This window comes from Alosa sapidissima, chromosome 11, assembly GCF_018492685.1.
Source record: "Alosa sapidissima isolate fAloSap1 chromosome 11, fAloSap1.pri, whole genome shotgun sequence".
NCBI lineage: Eukaryota > Metazoa > Chordata > Actinopteri > Clupeiformes > Clupeidae > Alosa > Alosa sapidissima.
Genome location: NC_055967.1, coordinates 9263544 through 9281205, shown reverse-complemented (window position 1 = coordinate 9281205; position 17662 = coordinate 9263544). Strand labels below are relative to the sequence as shown.

Below are 17662 nucleotides of genomic sequence, written 5' to 3'. Positions count from 1 at the left end.
AAAATCAATGTGCCATTGTACAAGTGGGTCAATACTCCCCCCTACTACCCACCAACTGGCTGATGGCTGAATAATATATGAGTTAATGCTGCTCCCTAGTGTTGACTGCAATGGCAAAATGACACAACAGAGACACAACATGTGTAGTTACACAGATATATTCAATTTAGTGAGAATGAAATAGGAGGAATAAAGATAGATAGGTAAAGAGAAAGAGAGAGAGAAAATCAGATAAGGTACATAGTGGGTGCCATCACAGTTATAACTAGGCCACTGCTCAAAGACACTACTTTGATTTCAACAAGGTTCAAGTCAAATGAGAATGGAGACTGGAAAATTGGTAATCAGGGATTGAATCAAAAATTTTATTTAACCTACAATCAGTTATTTAACAAGTGGTCTCAAAAATGATGGGAAGTATAGACATGAAAAAAAAACATGTCTACATGTCAATTGTCCTTGCTACATCTCTCTAGCTATGTCACCCACACACACACACACACACACACACACACCTCTAAGAAGTCTGAGAGAAAGCTACACAGTGACAGTAACAGAATTAACATTGAGTTGAATCTGACCAACACAAACTTCATTCCTGCAAGCTGATACAATTGATTAAAAGCGGACAAGAGATCTAATGATTCTCACAATAGAAAATCGTTAGGTATCTCTAAAACTGCAAAAACATTTGATTTCTAAATAACTGCAAAAAACAGCAGAAAACCTGAGAAGCTGAAATCAGCGACACTGAAGCTATGTAGCTAGAACTACACTGAAGGAGTGCACAAAGCTCACATGAATCACTGGCTGTTGGTGCTGAATCTGACACTACTTCCGATTGCAAAGTGCTGAACTGCACACAGAAGAATTACAGTTGGACACTAACTATACAACAGACAACAGAAAGCCAACCCATGTTTTATTTCCACAAAAAAATGTGAACTCTTTGAGAGCATTACTTTTTACTCTGACAGAATTTATGTTTCTGTTTCTGTTTACGTTTCTGTTTATGTATCAACATGACAACAATTCGACTTATTCGAACTAACAGTGCAAAGTACAATCTCACAAGAATGTCTGTTTGTAAGGCGATCAGGCGGAATGAATCCCTGATGTCAGGCTTTACGCTTTGCCACTGGCCCCCTATACCTTTCATTCATTCTACTGGAGAGCATACAGTGAGCAGGCTAGCACAAGCTAAACAAGCTAGTTCATATGCTCTCATATTTAAAGAGGGCATTTAACATTCATCTGATTATATAGAGTATTTGTGGACAATACCTGTAACTCCCTCTAGGTAACAGTGATATCTAGGTAACAGAAATTTTGCTGGTCAGCCAAAGGGTAGTACACACAGATTTCTCGAGGTCTTTAAAGGTAAGGTATTCATATTCATAAGTTTATGTAGAACACCCAGTGTAGTCCTTCAAGGTCCTTACTCTCCCTCTGTGTGTGTGTGTGTGTGTGTGTGTGTGTATATGCATGCGTGTGTGTGCATGTGTGTATGTGTGCGTGTGTGTGTTTTCACACATCTCCTGCTACAAGTATTAGTGAAATGGGTATTCCAAGTCAAGTGTGCAGAGAGCTACAGATGAACTGAAATACACACACACACACACACACACACGTCACAATCTACAGTGAGAAACAAACCGGAGGTTCTGGCAGCTTAGAGGAAATGAAAAAAAAGGGCAAAATTACACCACACTTTAGAGCAGTGAGTTGGGTCTCGGAGTTGATTGTTTGTGTGTCCTGCGTGTCCAGTTGCGGCCAGGTGAATCACGGGCCAATCTCCTGACCCCTCCTTCGGCCAGCAAGTCTGCAAGCTGTGTAGCCTTCCCACTCTACATGGGGACTCCAAGACAGCAGAGAGAGAGAGAGAGAGAGAGAGAGAGAGAGAGAGAAAGAGAGAGAGAGAATACAGTATTCTGCTCATGTGGAGGAAGGGAGGGCAGTACAGTGTTCAGGTCATGAATACCGCTGGACTGGGCTGGGCGGGGGTTGGTGGGGTCACAGGTAGCCGTTGTGTTTGAGTGATGCTGGCGTGGGGACGTTGGGAGCCACACGGCTCTGGCCTCGGCTGCCTCCATCAGTAAAGCCGCTTCTCATATCTGCAGAAACAACACATAGGTTGTGAGTGCTTTCTGCGCAAAACACACACACACACACACACACACACACACACACACACACACACACACAGTACATACTTGCATAACACGCAAACAGAACAACATACACAAAAAAAAGCATGCACACACACACACACACACACACACAAATCCCATAGTCCCTTCAGTACAGTGCTAGTGTGTAGTGCAGTTGATTTCCCATTGGTGATTGAGAACTGTTCATTAAACACATCACACAAGTCATTTGGAGCTCTTCCAAAGTGAAACAAAATCCTAACACATCCATGTAAAGACATAACATTTCCTTTTTTTCCTCAGGCTCTAAGGCATGGTCTACTGTATGCTTCCCAAAGAATGGCAGTGAGCACTTTCAAAGCCTTTGTTACAGACTTTGAAAGAGCTGGAGAAAAAGAGAGTGAGGGAGGGAGAGAGAGACACACACACACATAGATAGAGAGAGAGGGAGAGACACACAAAGAGAAAGAGATGGAGAGACCATTGGGAGATTAAAATATAAAGGGAGAACTACGCAGTTAGAATTTAGTGAAATGAGGAAACTAGAAATGCTCCCCCTAAAGTCCAAACTGAGAGCTATCGTTTACTAAAGCCCTTTCACCAACAGTACAGGCACAGCATGGGGGCAGTGGTTTACAAGCGCAAGGTGGCGTGTACTTACATGGCACAAAAGAATATCTATGATGTGCATGAGTGAGAAAGAAACAAGAGAGGAAAGAAAGAAGACAAATTTGATCTCTAACTGCTACTATTTCAAAACTTTGATTTGGGGGACAAAACAAGAATTTAGCCCTCTTGACTCACTGAGAGGATGACAACAGCATTTTGATATCTTAATGATAATAGCTGGGGGGAGATACTGTGGAATATTGCAGCAGAGAGCAGTATGATCAAGCGATCGCAGATATGCAGATGTTGCTGACTTACGAGTGAAGACCATGCACACCGCCTTCCACCTGCGCAGACATTGTCCTCTTCTCAAACTTTAGCTCTCCAGAGTACATCATGGAGCTGGCAGAGAACACAGTGACACCAGGGGGCATGTTCAGCATGACTACAGCCTCAGAAATAAAATATACACACACATAATCTGGCAAACACATCAACACACAGTAAAGTGAAGTCCTCACAAATGAACACATGTACAGTATGTGTTACTGTACATGTTTAGAGATACTACACAGATCTGTAGATCATATATATATATATATATATATATATATATATATATAAATCTGTATATAGATAGATATATAGATAGATAATACCAGCTGAGATAAGTTGTATTGTTTTAATCATGGCAACCCTTTCGCAATTATGTATGCCCATAATGTAATCTGAAAACTGCTGCCTTGATTAAAAAAAAAACAATGAAACTAATCTCAGCTGGTATTCTGTCTATAATGGAGTGGAATGGAAATTTCCAAGTGACCCCAAACTTTTGACGGGGAGTGTGTGTGTGTGTGTGTGTGTGTGTGTGTATGATCACAAGTAATTACAGCACGAGACACAAATTAATGAAACCAACAATTCCTGTATAAATTTACAAATGTGACAATTAAGCTTTCCAGCTTGCAAATATATGAACTGTGGATGGTTTAACAATGAGCCTGTAAATCTCACACTGTAAGCTACTTTACATCACTTCCTGTAAATGTGCCAGCAGTCACACTTTTAAGCATTCATCTGAGTGAATAATGTTGTGCGTGCAGTAGCTTACCGTAAGATGGACAAACTCTTAGCCCCGATGTCCTGGCAACCATGCTGGATGCCTGCTATGAGGTAGGGCACAAATTTATGGATGGAGCCTTTGTCTTGCACTGACCCCGATACACCTTGAGCCACCTTCACTTTATCTCCCTCGCTACGAGTGAAAAGACACAATTATGTGTATTTACACACACACACATAGACACACACACACTGTAAAAGAATGTTAACATTACATAACTTTTAATTTAATTTCATCTGATCTCATGATGTACTGCTCAGTGATATCACAGCTTTGCTCTATGACGGAGCTTGGTAAAGAGTGTCTAGGTCTAGCTCTGATTCCTGGCTCTACAACACTACCTGAAGTATCGCTTCTGGCTGCTGCTGTTCTTTTCCATGGCATCTAGAGAGCCCATCCCGCGGTACTTCTTCAGCCGCACGCCGTCCGAGAAGAAATACTCTCCAGGAGCCTCTGTGGTTGCCGCCAGCAACGAGCCCATCATCACTGTCAACAGCCATAAGTCATCAAATGATATGACATGTTATGAAAACTAATAAATTATTAACACACAGTCACACTGAGTAACCCACCTGTTGATGCGCCGAGTGCCAGAGCCTTAACCACATGCCCCACCGTCTGAATGCCACCGTCTGCTATAACTGGCACACCAAACCGTCGGGCATATTCTGCCACTTTATACACAGCTGTACCCTGTGGTCTCCCGACAGCCATCACTATGGTAACACACAAACGCACACAAACAACACAAACATACACAAAGGAACATAAGACCCCTTTATCCATTGTGTCAAAAGTCACAATATTTTGGTTGTGTACAGCTCCATACTCTATTTTGACCTACTTTCATTTTCAGCTAAATGTAGACTGTTTGCAACTGTTGTTCCACTGTTGAATACAAACCCTTGTCAAACATTATACTTTAACAAACAAGGCAATTTCAGAGCGTTCATCGTATGTCCTGTGTCCTGTATGTAAGTGTCCCATGTGTCCCATGTGATTGTGCAAATAAAGGGAGAGTCCCTGGGCTGCCTGACCTTCCTGAGTGATGCAGATGGAGCCGCAACCCATGCCCACTCTCAAGGCGTCCACCCCTGCATCGATCAGGTTCTTGGCCTGCGCTGCAGTCACAACTGAAAAGACAGAAAGCCATGTGGCCATGAGTGAAGTGAAGAGTTTTGAATGAAATGAAAATAACAAAAGTATTTTTTTTTTTCAGTTTTAGTAAAACATAAACGCGTAAAGTAATAATAAATATGTAATACTATCAGAATAATCTAATCCCACTGCAATAACATCAAACCAAGTATTAACCAGTATTAACACCATCAACTAACTATGTTGACTGCAATATGCTGCAGTATTAATATCATCCAGTTGGCTACAAACAGGGTACAATATTAAAATCAAAGTGCAATAACAAGAAGTAAGGCAAATAAAGAGGAATCACTGCCATCATAACACTGAATACTGTGTTCTCTATCTCTCTCTCTCTGATTCGACAAACCAGATTCTAAGTGTGATGTGGCTGCCATGCCTTGCCTACCGTTTCCTCCCACCACCTGCAGCTCAGGGTACTTCTGCTTGATGTAATTGATCATGCTGATCTGGAACACTGAGTTCCCTTGGGATGAATCCTGGGAACAAACACAATTATTACACCAGATCTGCACACTAGCACAGATAGCAGCATACACTAATTGAAAACAACAGGTTCATTGCATAGCCTGCCTACATTTCAATCTCAATCCAGTTGTACATATAATGGTACAGACATTAGTTATGACAATAATTGACTGTTGCTATGGTGATTCATTCACTATGAACTTCATTCCCATTTGTTTGTATACTTTATTTTATTCTTTATGTTTCTTAGTCTTATTCATACTTAAATTGAGCTACCTTCTTGTACCAAACAATTTAGACACATTTCAACTCCTACACCAAAGCCCTAACTAAAGCCCATATATTTCTATCAACTCTACCCCACAATCTCACATTCTATCACAGAGATGACCTTTGACCCTGACCGTAGTCCTCACCAACACGACCACGTCCACTCCGGCCTGGATGAGCAGGTCCAGCCTGTACTTGTCGTCCTCGCGAGTTCCTATGGCTGCCCCACACAGCAGCTGTTTGCGTGAGTCTTTAGAGGCCAGCGGGTAGTCACGGTTCTTTTTCAGGTCTGTGCGCGCGATGATGGCCACCAGCTCGTCGTTGTCGTTCACTATAGGCAGCTTCCCTAGGGACACGAGGAAAGAGGAAGAGAAAATGACATGTCTCAAACATGCAACACAGATTTTAAGATGAGCTATACAATTCAAACGCGAGTGGACACATGCTGAAATGTTCAAATGAGAGGAGGAAGCATATGTTTTAAAAGCCTCAATGCTGAGAGATGATTATAGGCTGAATCAAGAATTGACACCAATCTCATACCAAAAATATATCATAAATATAGTTTCTTAAATTCTCATACAATTACGGTATTCACCAGAATTTCCATCTTTTTCTCATCCATTGTTGATGTTCTAATTTACCTGTATCAGTAAGCTATTGAAACTAACAATATGACAATGTGTTTCAGTAAAAACATTATATAGGGGAATAGGCATTTTTCAAACATATTTTCTTTTGTACATATTATTCATAGGTTACTACCATGTTTGTACTCAGCATCAGTCTTATTATTATAAAGAGCTCCCATTCTCACCTTTCTTACTGCGTTGGAGAATGTCATTGGCCTCTTTTAGTGTCACACCAGCAGGTGCAACAACCAAATCATCCCTCTTTGTCATAACCTGGAAGATTCACACTATCAAACCTTCTCCCCTGGGAAAGTCCCAATAAGCATGACACACAGTATACATACTACATACTACAGGTACGTAAACACAGATAAAGGCACAACACACACACCCTGTTACACCCTGCAATCGATGTAACCATAACACAGATTCATTTACCTCCTCCAGTGGCCTATCATGGTCTTTCTCAGACAGGAAGTCGATGTCTCGTGATGTGACGATGCCCATCAGCTTGCTGCCCATCTTGCCCGTCTCCGTGACTGGGATACCAGAGAAGCCGTGTCGGATCTTCGCCTCGATCACGTCACCGACTGTGTGCCTGGGGCTCATCACCACAGGGTCTGTGATGAAGCCTTGCTCGAATTTCTGAAGTGAACACACACACACACACACACACACACACACACACACACACACACACACACACACACACTGATGTGAGGACTTGTCTCCAAACATATTCTTATGTAAGACCAAAAACATACACACACACCCAGACCACAAGCAAATCAAGCAAACAGAGCATACCTTCACTCTCCGAACTTCATTGGCCTGAAACTCTGGAGTGCAGTTATGATGGATGATGCCAATTCCCCCCATGAGCTGGGACGAAAAAGCAATCAATCATGGACCAATCCAATTATAATGTAGATACACTTGGTGTCTAAAAATGGCAACATGTAATGAGTTTCTTTCTAGTAAACATGCACACAAACATCAGCAGTCTACAAAGGAACACACAGTAAAAAAAACACATGTTTATTTTATGTGAAGCCTACCTAATGTAAACTAAACTGATTTAGCCTTAATAAATTAATATCTTCTAAAAAGAATCTGAACTCACTGCCATTGCGATGGCCATGGATGACTCTGTGACAGTGTCCATTGGAGAGGAGATCAGTGGGGTCTTCAGGCTGATCTTTCTGGTCAGGGCAGACGTCAAATCCTAGGTGGCAAAATGTAATGTAACACAAACAATGACCTCACAATCAGTAAATAAATCTGCGACCACACTCATTTATCACATATCAACAACAACAACAACAACATATTGCATTTATATAGCACTTTTCAAGGTACCCAAAGTGCTTTACAGTGAAGGGGGAACTAACGACCACCAATTAGTAGCATCCACCGGGTTGATGCGCGGCAGCCATTATGCACCAGAGTGCACGCCCCAGCTTGAGGTGGAGAGTGAGGGAATGAATGAATGAGGGGGGCCGATTAAATGAGCCAGGTTGGAATTTAGCCGGGACATTAGGGAAACCTCTACTATTTGCGAGAAGTGCCATGGAACCACAGTGAGTCAGGACCTCGGTTTTATCATCTCATCTGAAGGACGACATCTCCTACAGCAAAGTGCACTGGGGCACTGGAATTGATTTAAGGGAAGAGTGTCACCTGCTAGCTACCCACCAACCAGTCCTCTGGCCATTACACTAACAGCAAACCGGCTGGCTCTTGCAGGCTATCATGAGGCCAGACCACTCCACATGTACAGAAGTTAAAAATGGTAAAGCAGTACGGTGATATCTCTGGTGTCTGTGCGGTTATATGGTTAGCTGACTGTCAGTTGTTGTGGACTGCTGTCTAGTTTTGTATAAATGCTCATGATGTGGATTACCAGTGTTGTCCACAGACAGAGAGGCTCTTTGCCTCCATCGGCCAGACACCATGCCTGGCTGTTAATGAGTTCTCAATTTTGTTGGTTTGTGTAGTACATAACATCTCTGAGGACATGTGAGCTTAATCGGCCTGTGTCAACATGTCTAACTCACCTGGGAGAGGGCAATAACAGATGCCCCTTCACTGCCTACTAGCCTCCTTTTCATTAGAACACACACATACACACACATAGGCTTCAGGTTTGAACAAACAGCTGACACTATCACACATTAGTTAGTTAGCTGGATGTGTGTGTGAGTGTGTGTGTGTGTGTGATGTGTATGTGTATGTGTATGTGTTGTGAGATCAAATAATGTATAAGTATATATACTCTTTTGATCCCGTGAGGGAAATTTGGTCTCTGCATTTATCCCAATCCGTGAATTAGTGAAACACACACAGCACACACACACACACAGTGAGGTGAAGCACACACTAATCCCGGCGCAGTGAGCTGCCTGCATCAACAGCGGCGCTCGGGGAGCAGTGAGGGGTTAGGTGCCTTGCTCAAGGGCACTTCAGCCGTGCCTACTGGTCGGGGTTCGAACCGGCAGCCCTCCGGTTACAGGTCCGAAGTGCTAACCAGTAGGCCACGGCTACCCCCTAAAAATGCAGTTAATATCAACTGAATGAAGGGATGAGTGTGTGAATCATACTGTGTAAACTTACCACTTCATCAGAAGTGAAGTCAATAAAACCAGGAAGGATGAGAAAGTCACTAAAAAGCAAATAAAAAATTGGGGTTAATATTATGCACAACAGACACCATCCAAACCAATGCTTTCTATCAATACCGTACATATAAACACACACACACATGCTTGTACACCCATGCACACAGACTCATGCATGCACACACTCACACAAGCTCATAAACAAAGCACAGCATGATGACAGTGCAGCTGCGTGTTGTGGCTGGAGGCACCTGCACTGGGAGACAAACATAATCACAGCACCTGCTGCTCACTCATTTCAGACTCACTGTTGAGATTGGGTTTATCTGGCAGGCTCTGGGAAAACTTCTGGCTGTTTTGTCTACAGTTGAAGCTAACTGAAGCTAGATGACTTTAGTTATGTTTTAAACTACACCCCCCCCCCTTCCCGCCCCAGACCACAGACACTTTAGAGTTGATCCTCAGGAGGTCAGGTCAGGACAATCAAACAAACTAAGAGCCTCTCAGGGATAATGGTACATTATGATGTCAGAAGGCCTAATCAGCACCCACCCATGTGTGTATGTGGATGTCTGAATTTGTGAAGGGGGCTTTGAGTGTGTGTCCTGTTAGTTCTTGAGTACTTCATTAAAGTAAGGCACAAGGTTAGAATGTGCATCTTGTGGGTTCAATTACTGTAGTTTGTGCCAGAAAAAGGTATTCAAGGTGTGCGTGTGTAAACTGTTTCAGTGTCTCTGTGTGTGTGTGTCTGTGTGTGTATGTGTGTCTGAGAGTGGATGTATATGGCTGTCTACAGTATGTTGCTCTGCTCACGGATCTGTATGTTGATGTATCTGCAGAAGGCTAAATGTATTACTGAGCCTATGATGTGTGCATGCTCTAAATGACTGTCCTAGATCCTCAGGGTTTATCCTACATACAACTGTATTTATTTCCACAGTGTGTGTGTGCATGCGTGTGCATTAGTGTGTTTGTTTTTTATGTGAGTTCACATGTCCTCTGGAAATGCACCTTATGTGGTAATGAGGGATTATGTAACATACTTACGACTGGAGGACAGTTAATGTTCTTAGGTGGTTACTGATACCATCATGTAAACATATACTGTGCACTTCACAAACTAAAAAGGTTTAAAATGCTATTTTGACTTAATAGATCCACATGGATATAATGGATATCTCTTTTCTAAAGACAGCCAAATAGATACATTTTACAAAACATTCTGGCATTCCTCTTTCCTCTCGTCACCAAAAAAAGAACAGAAAGATTCCTCCAAACAGCCAATGGCACTCGCACAGAAGATGTCACTAGCCAAGTTTACATGGAGTTTTTTTGTCCGTCCGATTGGACTATTCCCATTGGAAAAAAAAACATCTGTTTACATGGCCGTCTGTTACATGGAGTATGTTATATTCCGAGCAGGTGCTCTCAAGTGCTTTAGAATCTTTAATTTGAATAGCCGTTGTTGCCTTCTTGAGAAGAAACAGGAAGCAATCCGATTGACCGTATACATGGCTGTTCAATCGGAATAGGAACGGACTACATCACCTCTTTCATTCCGATTAAAATTCTGATCGGATCAAGCATTTTATTCCGATTGAGGTGTTTATATGACAATTTTTTATTTCGATTGAGCTGCTATTCCGTTTATAATCGGATTAAAAGTGTCCATGTAAACGTGGCTACAATGTGTTTACTGTAGTATAACAAACCAGGACAAGAATGACATTACAACATATTTGATTCACTGACTGGAATTATTGGCTAAACAAGAAAGACGAGGAAGGTAGATGTTTACTGAGCAAGTGGCCAGTTTAGTCTCGGAGCAAAATGTGTGTCCCATGGCATTAAAAAGACTGAGAGAGCAGCAGTAAGTATGTGACTGTTGAGAAACCACTGATAAGGTGTTCCTGAGAGAGTGAAGCCAAACATAACTGAACTTAAAGCGAGTGAACACACCTGCCACAAAAGGGAATGAAAGAGACAAACGCTGTGGCCCTGCACTGACCACGAGAACCTAAGCCATTCCTCCGTGGCATCTCCTCCAGATAAACCCTCCATTAGTCCAGATTAAACACTGCGCCTCCTGCTGCCAGAAATAGACGGCAGGACCACCGGCTGCTTAATGGCGGCTAATGACTGCCCATGTAAGCTGGCAGGGCAACTTGCTAATGGGTGCTGCCCGCCCTGGGCACACGTAAGTGCTCCTGCTGTTCTAAGATGTCCCCACACTGATTTCGAGTAAACATGGAAAACAGCAATCCCAAACACTGGGACTGAGATATCAGGAGCAGGACATTGATGTTAAATAACATTTAAGCACTAGACATTTATTAGGGCCTAGTGGAGACTCTGCTAGGGAGGTGCCAGGGTGGTGACCAAGGCACTTTGTAGAGCTGTTAAAATATGGACGACACTGGCATGCTACCTTGTAACCATGACAACAGACGTTTGCCGTCTACAGGGGATGTGCTATAATTAGAAAAGGGAGAGGGGTAGCTTGGGATGGAGGGTTGGAAGTGGGGACACAGCCTGTCTGCATGAGTACTGAGAAGGCCTGCAAAGTATACTGTTTTCATGGATACGGTGTCTGAGGGAGAAAATGGAGAAAGAGATCTCATCAACAGATGTCCACTTTGTGGACGTGAGATTTGCGTGTGTGTGTGTGTGTGTGTGTGTGTGTGTGTGTGCGTGCGTGTGTGTGCGTGTGTGTGTGTGTGTGCGTGTGTGTGTGTGTTTGTATGTGCTTATGTGTAAAAATCCCTTCCCTCTCCACTAATGGAGCAATCAGTATATTATAAATTACATAAACCAATATTCTGTAGAAGCATGACATAATCTAAAATCACTGTCATGTATTTGTCTTTGTCATGTTTTATAGGAACCCCTCATTTATTTCTATATTACTTAACTTTAAGTTTTAGCTAAGAGGAAGAGTGTGACTGATTCAGCAATCCATTTCAGCAAGCAAGTTCTCCACAGCAGAGAAAACATATATAACTACACTGTGGTATGTGAAGAGAGGAAAAGACTCTTATGATCATGTGATTCATTGCTAGCATTCTGATTGAATGATCTCAAAACATTGCCCATAAGAATCCAAATCGTTCAGATTTGCCCAATCTCATTGGGAAAGTGTCGCTCAGCAACATCGCCCAAAATGTTGCCCCGTGTATCATCACCTTTGTTATTCTGACTAGGGATGTAACGGTATGAAAATTTAACCTCAGGTTAAAGTGACCAAAATGATCACGGTTTTCGGTATTATCACGGTATTTCTAAAAGTGTGTTCAATATGTTCAGAAAGCACTGATAGGCCTACACAAGCTGAAAAAAAGTGTTCATGTTTAATTGGCTATGTGCTTATAGCTTAACTTACCCTACCATAACTTGGAGTTTGCTATTTCTGTTATTTGGATGCAATGAGTGAGACCAAAGTAAGTGTTCAAAATAAAACTTTAGGCTACTATATTCTCCTGATAACGTGAGTGGAATTGATTTAATGTGGACACGAACATAAAAAGACGCAGAGTGGCTACATAATACAGTGCACATTTTGCGGTGAAAAAGTTCCGACTTTTAAAATCAGGTGTAGCCTAATCCAAATCGTAGTTAAAACCATCAATTAGACAACAGAATCAGTAGGGTACCAGTTTTGTTCCATTGTACCAGGCCTACTGTATGTCAAAAGCAGGCTCGGATGAAGCTGGAAAGGATTAAACACACGGTTTCCACACCGCGTAAATCAACAGTGACAATCGTGATGTTTGAAATGAAAACAGTAATTATTATCGTCAACATTTTTATCGCGGTTTACCATTATACCGGTAATCGTTACATTCCTAGTTCTGACTATATCATTGCATTGTGATCATATTTTTGCGATACTGTAAATATTCTTTGATTTTGCGTATCATGATATAATTATTTATTCATGTGTGTTCGCCATGGCTTTTAGTACATTAATATTCATCATCAATACTAATCCAGTGCCTACTTAATGGCTGTAAATTGCAGCAACAACATAATTGACACATGGGCTTTCTATTATATGAGCTAGGTTAATGGTGCCTTTAATCTTTTAGACGTGTATGCCATTATAAATGAGAATACCATGACAGCATAAAAACTTCCAGTGCTGCCTTTTTGTCTTGCATGAGTATAAAAGGAAACTGTCTGTGTGTAGGCTACAGTATGTGCAAGTTTGTGTGTGTGTGTGTGTGTGTGTGTGTGTGTGTTTGTGTGCCCTGAAATAATATGTTTGACTCAGTTGCACAGTGACAGAAATCATGAAATGTTACAACTTACTTATAAGTAAGACCATCTCCAATTGCAAAAAGTTGCTGGGCTGTCAAACCATCTTCTGGCACATAACCTGTACCTCCGCTGATCAGGTAGTCTGCCATGCTGTGTGACAGAAACAAACACGAACACACACACACACACACACACACACACACACACACACAGAATGAAGCTTAACCACATTCTTTCACACATTTTTTTCAACTACTGTGTAGGCCAAAAGGAAGAATCTCGCCTAATATTTAGGCACATATTGTTTACTAGAGTTGACTGATGGTCTAGTAAAATGGCTGAATTAATTATAGAGAAATTGTTCTTTTGGAGGTAGGCCTATAGGCCATTGAGTTGGAACTTATGTTTAAGTTTGACATAGCCTAACTATAGTAGCCTACAGAATCCTAATAATAGCATCTTACCAAATGTCATAATTGCCTACTAACTATGCATCTCAATTTGTTTATAAACGTCACGCCACGCGGAAGTTCTATTTAAAATAATAATGGTAATGATGAAAATAAATAAATAAAAAACAGCATTTTCAACATTCACGTAGGTAGCCTAGGTTATGTGAAATGTTTCTTTCATTGATATCTGTAGCATACCCAACCTCGCAGCTGAGCCTGCAGACGAAAATGAAATTAGACAGTTCGCTCAGACTGCTACTACTCACTGCTTTTCTCTCTGCGGTCTGGTTTGAGGCTGTGATTGTCTCCTGAGTTCTATTTTCTCGTTTCAGAGGGAATGTCCCACGCATGCATCCAAATGTGTTCAACCACTCGCTGTCTCTCGCCGGCACCACGGCGCTAGGCTGGCAGCACTGTCCGAATCTCCGATGTAGGCTACTTAATCGGGAGGGATGGGACAATGGGCGCGTCATATCCTCCCTTCAAGCCCTAGTAGTGGTAGCCCTACGCCTCTCCTGCGACGACAGAATGTTTTCTGAAGTCCCTCGTTCAGCAGCGCAGGCTCATGTTAATAACGCTGTATTTTTCAGTTATGCTCACTGAATTAACCAGTAGGCTACCTGGCCAGTAGCCCACCACTGAGCTGGTCTGCATTTGTTTCCGCATCTAATCAAAGTCCGTTTGAGATCCAGACCTAATTGCACGGATATTGTCCGGAGGTCATGGTTATGGTTATTATGGTTATGGTTATTATGGTCTGGAGATCTGGTGATAATGTTTATTTTTTTATTTTTTACAGCAGGGCAAGGCTTAAAGGGCCACGAGGACGCATAAAGTGTAATGTTGGTGTTTCTGCAACTTGACTCTGATTCCCCTAACCCCCCCCCCCCCCCCCCCCCCCCCCCATTTTAACCATCACAATCTGTAACACACACACAACACAGTTATAAAGTGCTGTTTAAAATAATAATAATAATAATATAAATGATGAGTAGCCAAATGAAAACAAATGTTTCAATAGGCTATGGCCCATATTGCAGAAACACCTAGCAATAGCCTGAGCCAGATCATATTGTACATCCATATTGTACATCTATCTTGTCTTAATTCTCACAGACCATAACCTTCACTGACACTTACATAATGCATATAATCAGAACTAACAAACAGATGGATCCCAGTGTCTTTTGGTTTCACTTTCAGTTAAACAGTGGGAATATATAAAATACCACTTGCACAAGGAATATAACATCTTTCCTGTCTACTGAGAGGCCTACCTGGGAAAACTACCAAATTAATATTTTGGAGTTCGGACCAGGTGTTTATCTTTAATACTGCTCTGGCATTTAGCTGACCAAAAGAGTCAACACAATGGGTTCTCCTTTTCAGCCCTCAGGAGTTTAATCTCAATGTTGGATTAAATATATAGGCCTAGCAGCCCTCTGATAATTTAATCCACCATTACAGTCTATTCCATGTCTCATCAGCTTTGAGTGCTTCTGAGTGAAATGATACGGCTGAAAGCAAAGAGTCTGTCAACACACTGAGGCATGGCCCAGCCTGCCCAGACCAGATTTGCTTTTTGTGGTGGGCTAAATAACACCAGACTGGGGGCATAAGAAATAGAAAAATAAGAATCAGAAATGTAATAACATCCATAATAAAGCCTGATATACCAGATAAACAGGCCTAATCCCAGGTGCCTCTTTGGTATATGCTAGTATAGAATATATTACATCATTTTTGAATAGAAGTTAATGCCATTTACAGCGGGGTACCAAAGCCCATATTTGAATACCAAAGAAGAATACCAAAGCCCATATTTGCCTGAAAGAAATGTGTAGTGCAGACTTTTTTTTTTCAGATGTCATCTAACTGTGAAAATGGTGGCTTGTTGAACTCATGGGTTCCAAGCCTGTGTCCAAGCTCTGCACCAACAGACTACTTCATCTACCATCCATTCAAGTACTGAATGCTTCAAGTAAACAGTGCTGTCCAGTGAGTTATTCCCTTATAAGTCTGGACATGGAACTTTGCTCACAGTTTAAGAGGATCATTCTGTATACTTAAACTTATCTGTATACTGAGTTGATGTTATTTTAGGCAGCTCATCACAGGCAGTGAAAAATACACTTGTGAATGGGCAACTTTTGATAACTCTTACAACTCACTACACAAAGTTACATATCAATATGAGATGTCCTTACACCATATAGGACTATTTGTTGTTTGTTTGTTTGTTTAAATGTATACATTTATACAGTATGCTAGTGGTTTCTTTGACTGCCCAATTACTGTCCTGCAGGTTGGAACTTCTTTTCCAGTAAGAGGATTTCTGTTAGGTCATATCCAGGTGGAGGCTCACTGTGCTTTTTAAAGCAGGGCTTTCACGTCACAACTTCGAGTCAAAAAATTTTGGTTTCAATATGTAGTTTAGTTTAATGTTATCTTCAACCACACAACCTTTAGTAAAGTTATGTATTCTCACTAGTATTGTATGCAGGAGTTTCATAAAGAATAGTTTAAAAACTGTTCTATTTGTTCCGCCTGTTCAGTTCCTCCAGTGAAAGTGCATGTCTGACTTGCATATCTAGGAACTAGACTAGACTAATGCAAACGACAAAAGCAATTATTTTAATACGCAGAGAAAGAGTTTGTTTGAGAATGTTCTGGCTAATATTCATTACTGATATCAAAGATCCATGTAGCTGTTGTAATCGCTGTAAAGGATATTTTAGAGGTATTACATGTGTTCTCAGGTAGAAATTAGGAACAATAATATATTAGGCCAGAGAGTAGCTGAGAGCTTTCACATCACTCTTATCACTTCCCTCTTCCTTACTTGTGTTTCTCTTCCTTTATTTTCTGATCTAAAACCTTCATAGTTTTCAATTCAATTTCGATTTCAATTTCAATTCAATTCAAACATGTCAGCCAGTCCAATTTGTTGTAAGACTATAGGAAAGTCACAGAATATTCTCCCACCTCTCAGGTTCATAACCAGCCTGTATGCGTGTGGCACTGTAGCGCTGGGCCGCAGTCTCATGGCCGTGTCCGTGCCCGTGGGGCGCTCCATGGACAAATGGCCCATGGAAGTGCTCTCCGTCTCGGGGCGAGAGACGTGGACGCGCTGGCTCTGTGTCCCCCACGATGCGCCGGTAGTCTATTTGGTAGCTGTCCCGCTCGGAGTCGCTAAAGCGATCATACCCATGCCCCTCCATCTCCTCGAAATCCAGCGTGTCGTCCTCCACCGTGCCCCTCCCAGAGGCCACCCAACCCCCCAGGACTGACACCCTCTCTCAAGAACACCGGGGAAGGGGAACGGCCCTCTGGCTGTCCGCTGCCCTGGCACGCCACGCGCTCTACAGCACTTGTGCACTCACTTATGTGCTGGTGGCCACTCAGACAACTGCTTTTGACAAGTGGATCCCTGGAAATGGCTCGGTGACTTGGGCTGTGTCTGCTCAGCTGACTGTCCAGATCTCCAACGATGTCAACATGTCTCTCTCAGTAAACTCCTCGAAAACCTCTTTGGGCAAAGATGCTCCCAGAAGACTTAATCCACAATCCTGGTTGTGATAGTAAGCTTAGGTGTAATTCATTCAAGTGGCAGCAACATGCAGATATGAAAAAGCTCCTGTAAACTGTTGTCAAAGAGAAAGTCTTCACATGGACACGGAGACATCCAGAGATGGGGTTTGGGAACTCCACAAGCGGCCTCAGTCCTCCAGGTGAGACCTGGATGGTTAGAAGGACAAGAGCTCAATGAGCCTCATCAGGTCTGCAGGATAGAGGGAGAGAGTGAGCTAGTAGGTTTCCCTCTCCTTACCCGCCTCTTTCACTGGCTCTTTCTCTCTCTCTCTCTCTCTCTCTCTCTCTCACTCTCTCTCTCCCTCTCTCTCTGCAGCTTAACTCTGTTTCTGAC

The 17662-nt window shown here is 42.2% G+C and overlaps 1 protein-coding gene across 6 annotated transcripts; it reads right to left on the bottom strand.

Annotated features, from left to right (window-relative positions):
* Nucleotides 1-351: 351 nt before the first annotated feature.
* impdh1a (IMP (inosine 5'-monophosphate) dehydrogenase 1a) lies at nt 352-17509 on the bottom strand. Of its 6 annotated transcripts, none has more exons than XM_042111039.1 (16): nt 16723-17509; nt 13337-13435; nt 9024-9072; nt 7534-7635; nt 7218-7292; nt 6849-7055; nt 6596-6683; nt 5913-6124; nt 5429-5519; nt 4920-5015; nt 4455-4598; nt 4224-4368; nt 3871-4014; nt 3078-3161; nt 2812-2828; nt 352-2114 (listed from the first exon to the last, which is right to left on the bottom strand). In XM_042111039.1, the coding sequence occupies exons 1-16, from the start codon at nt 16956-16958 to the stop codon at nt 2014-2016; spliced, it is 1890 nt and encodes a 629-aa protein (XP_041966973.1). In that variant the 5' UTR covers nt 16959-17509; the 3' UTR covers nt 352-2013. The 6 variants fall into 6 exon arrangements, with proteins under 6 accessions (XP_041966973.1, XP_041966974.1, XP_041966977.1 ...); XM_042111040.1 differs by having other exon boundaries at nt 5925-6124; XM_042111043.1 differs by lacking the exon at nt 16723-17509 and adding an exon at nt 14004-14182.
* Nucleotides 17510-17662: the final 153 nt, after the last annotated feature.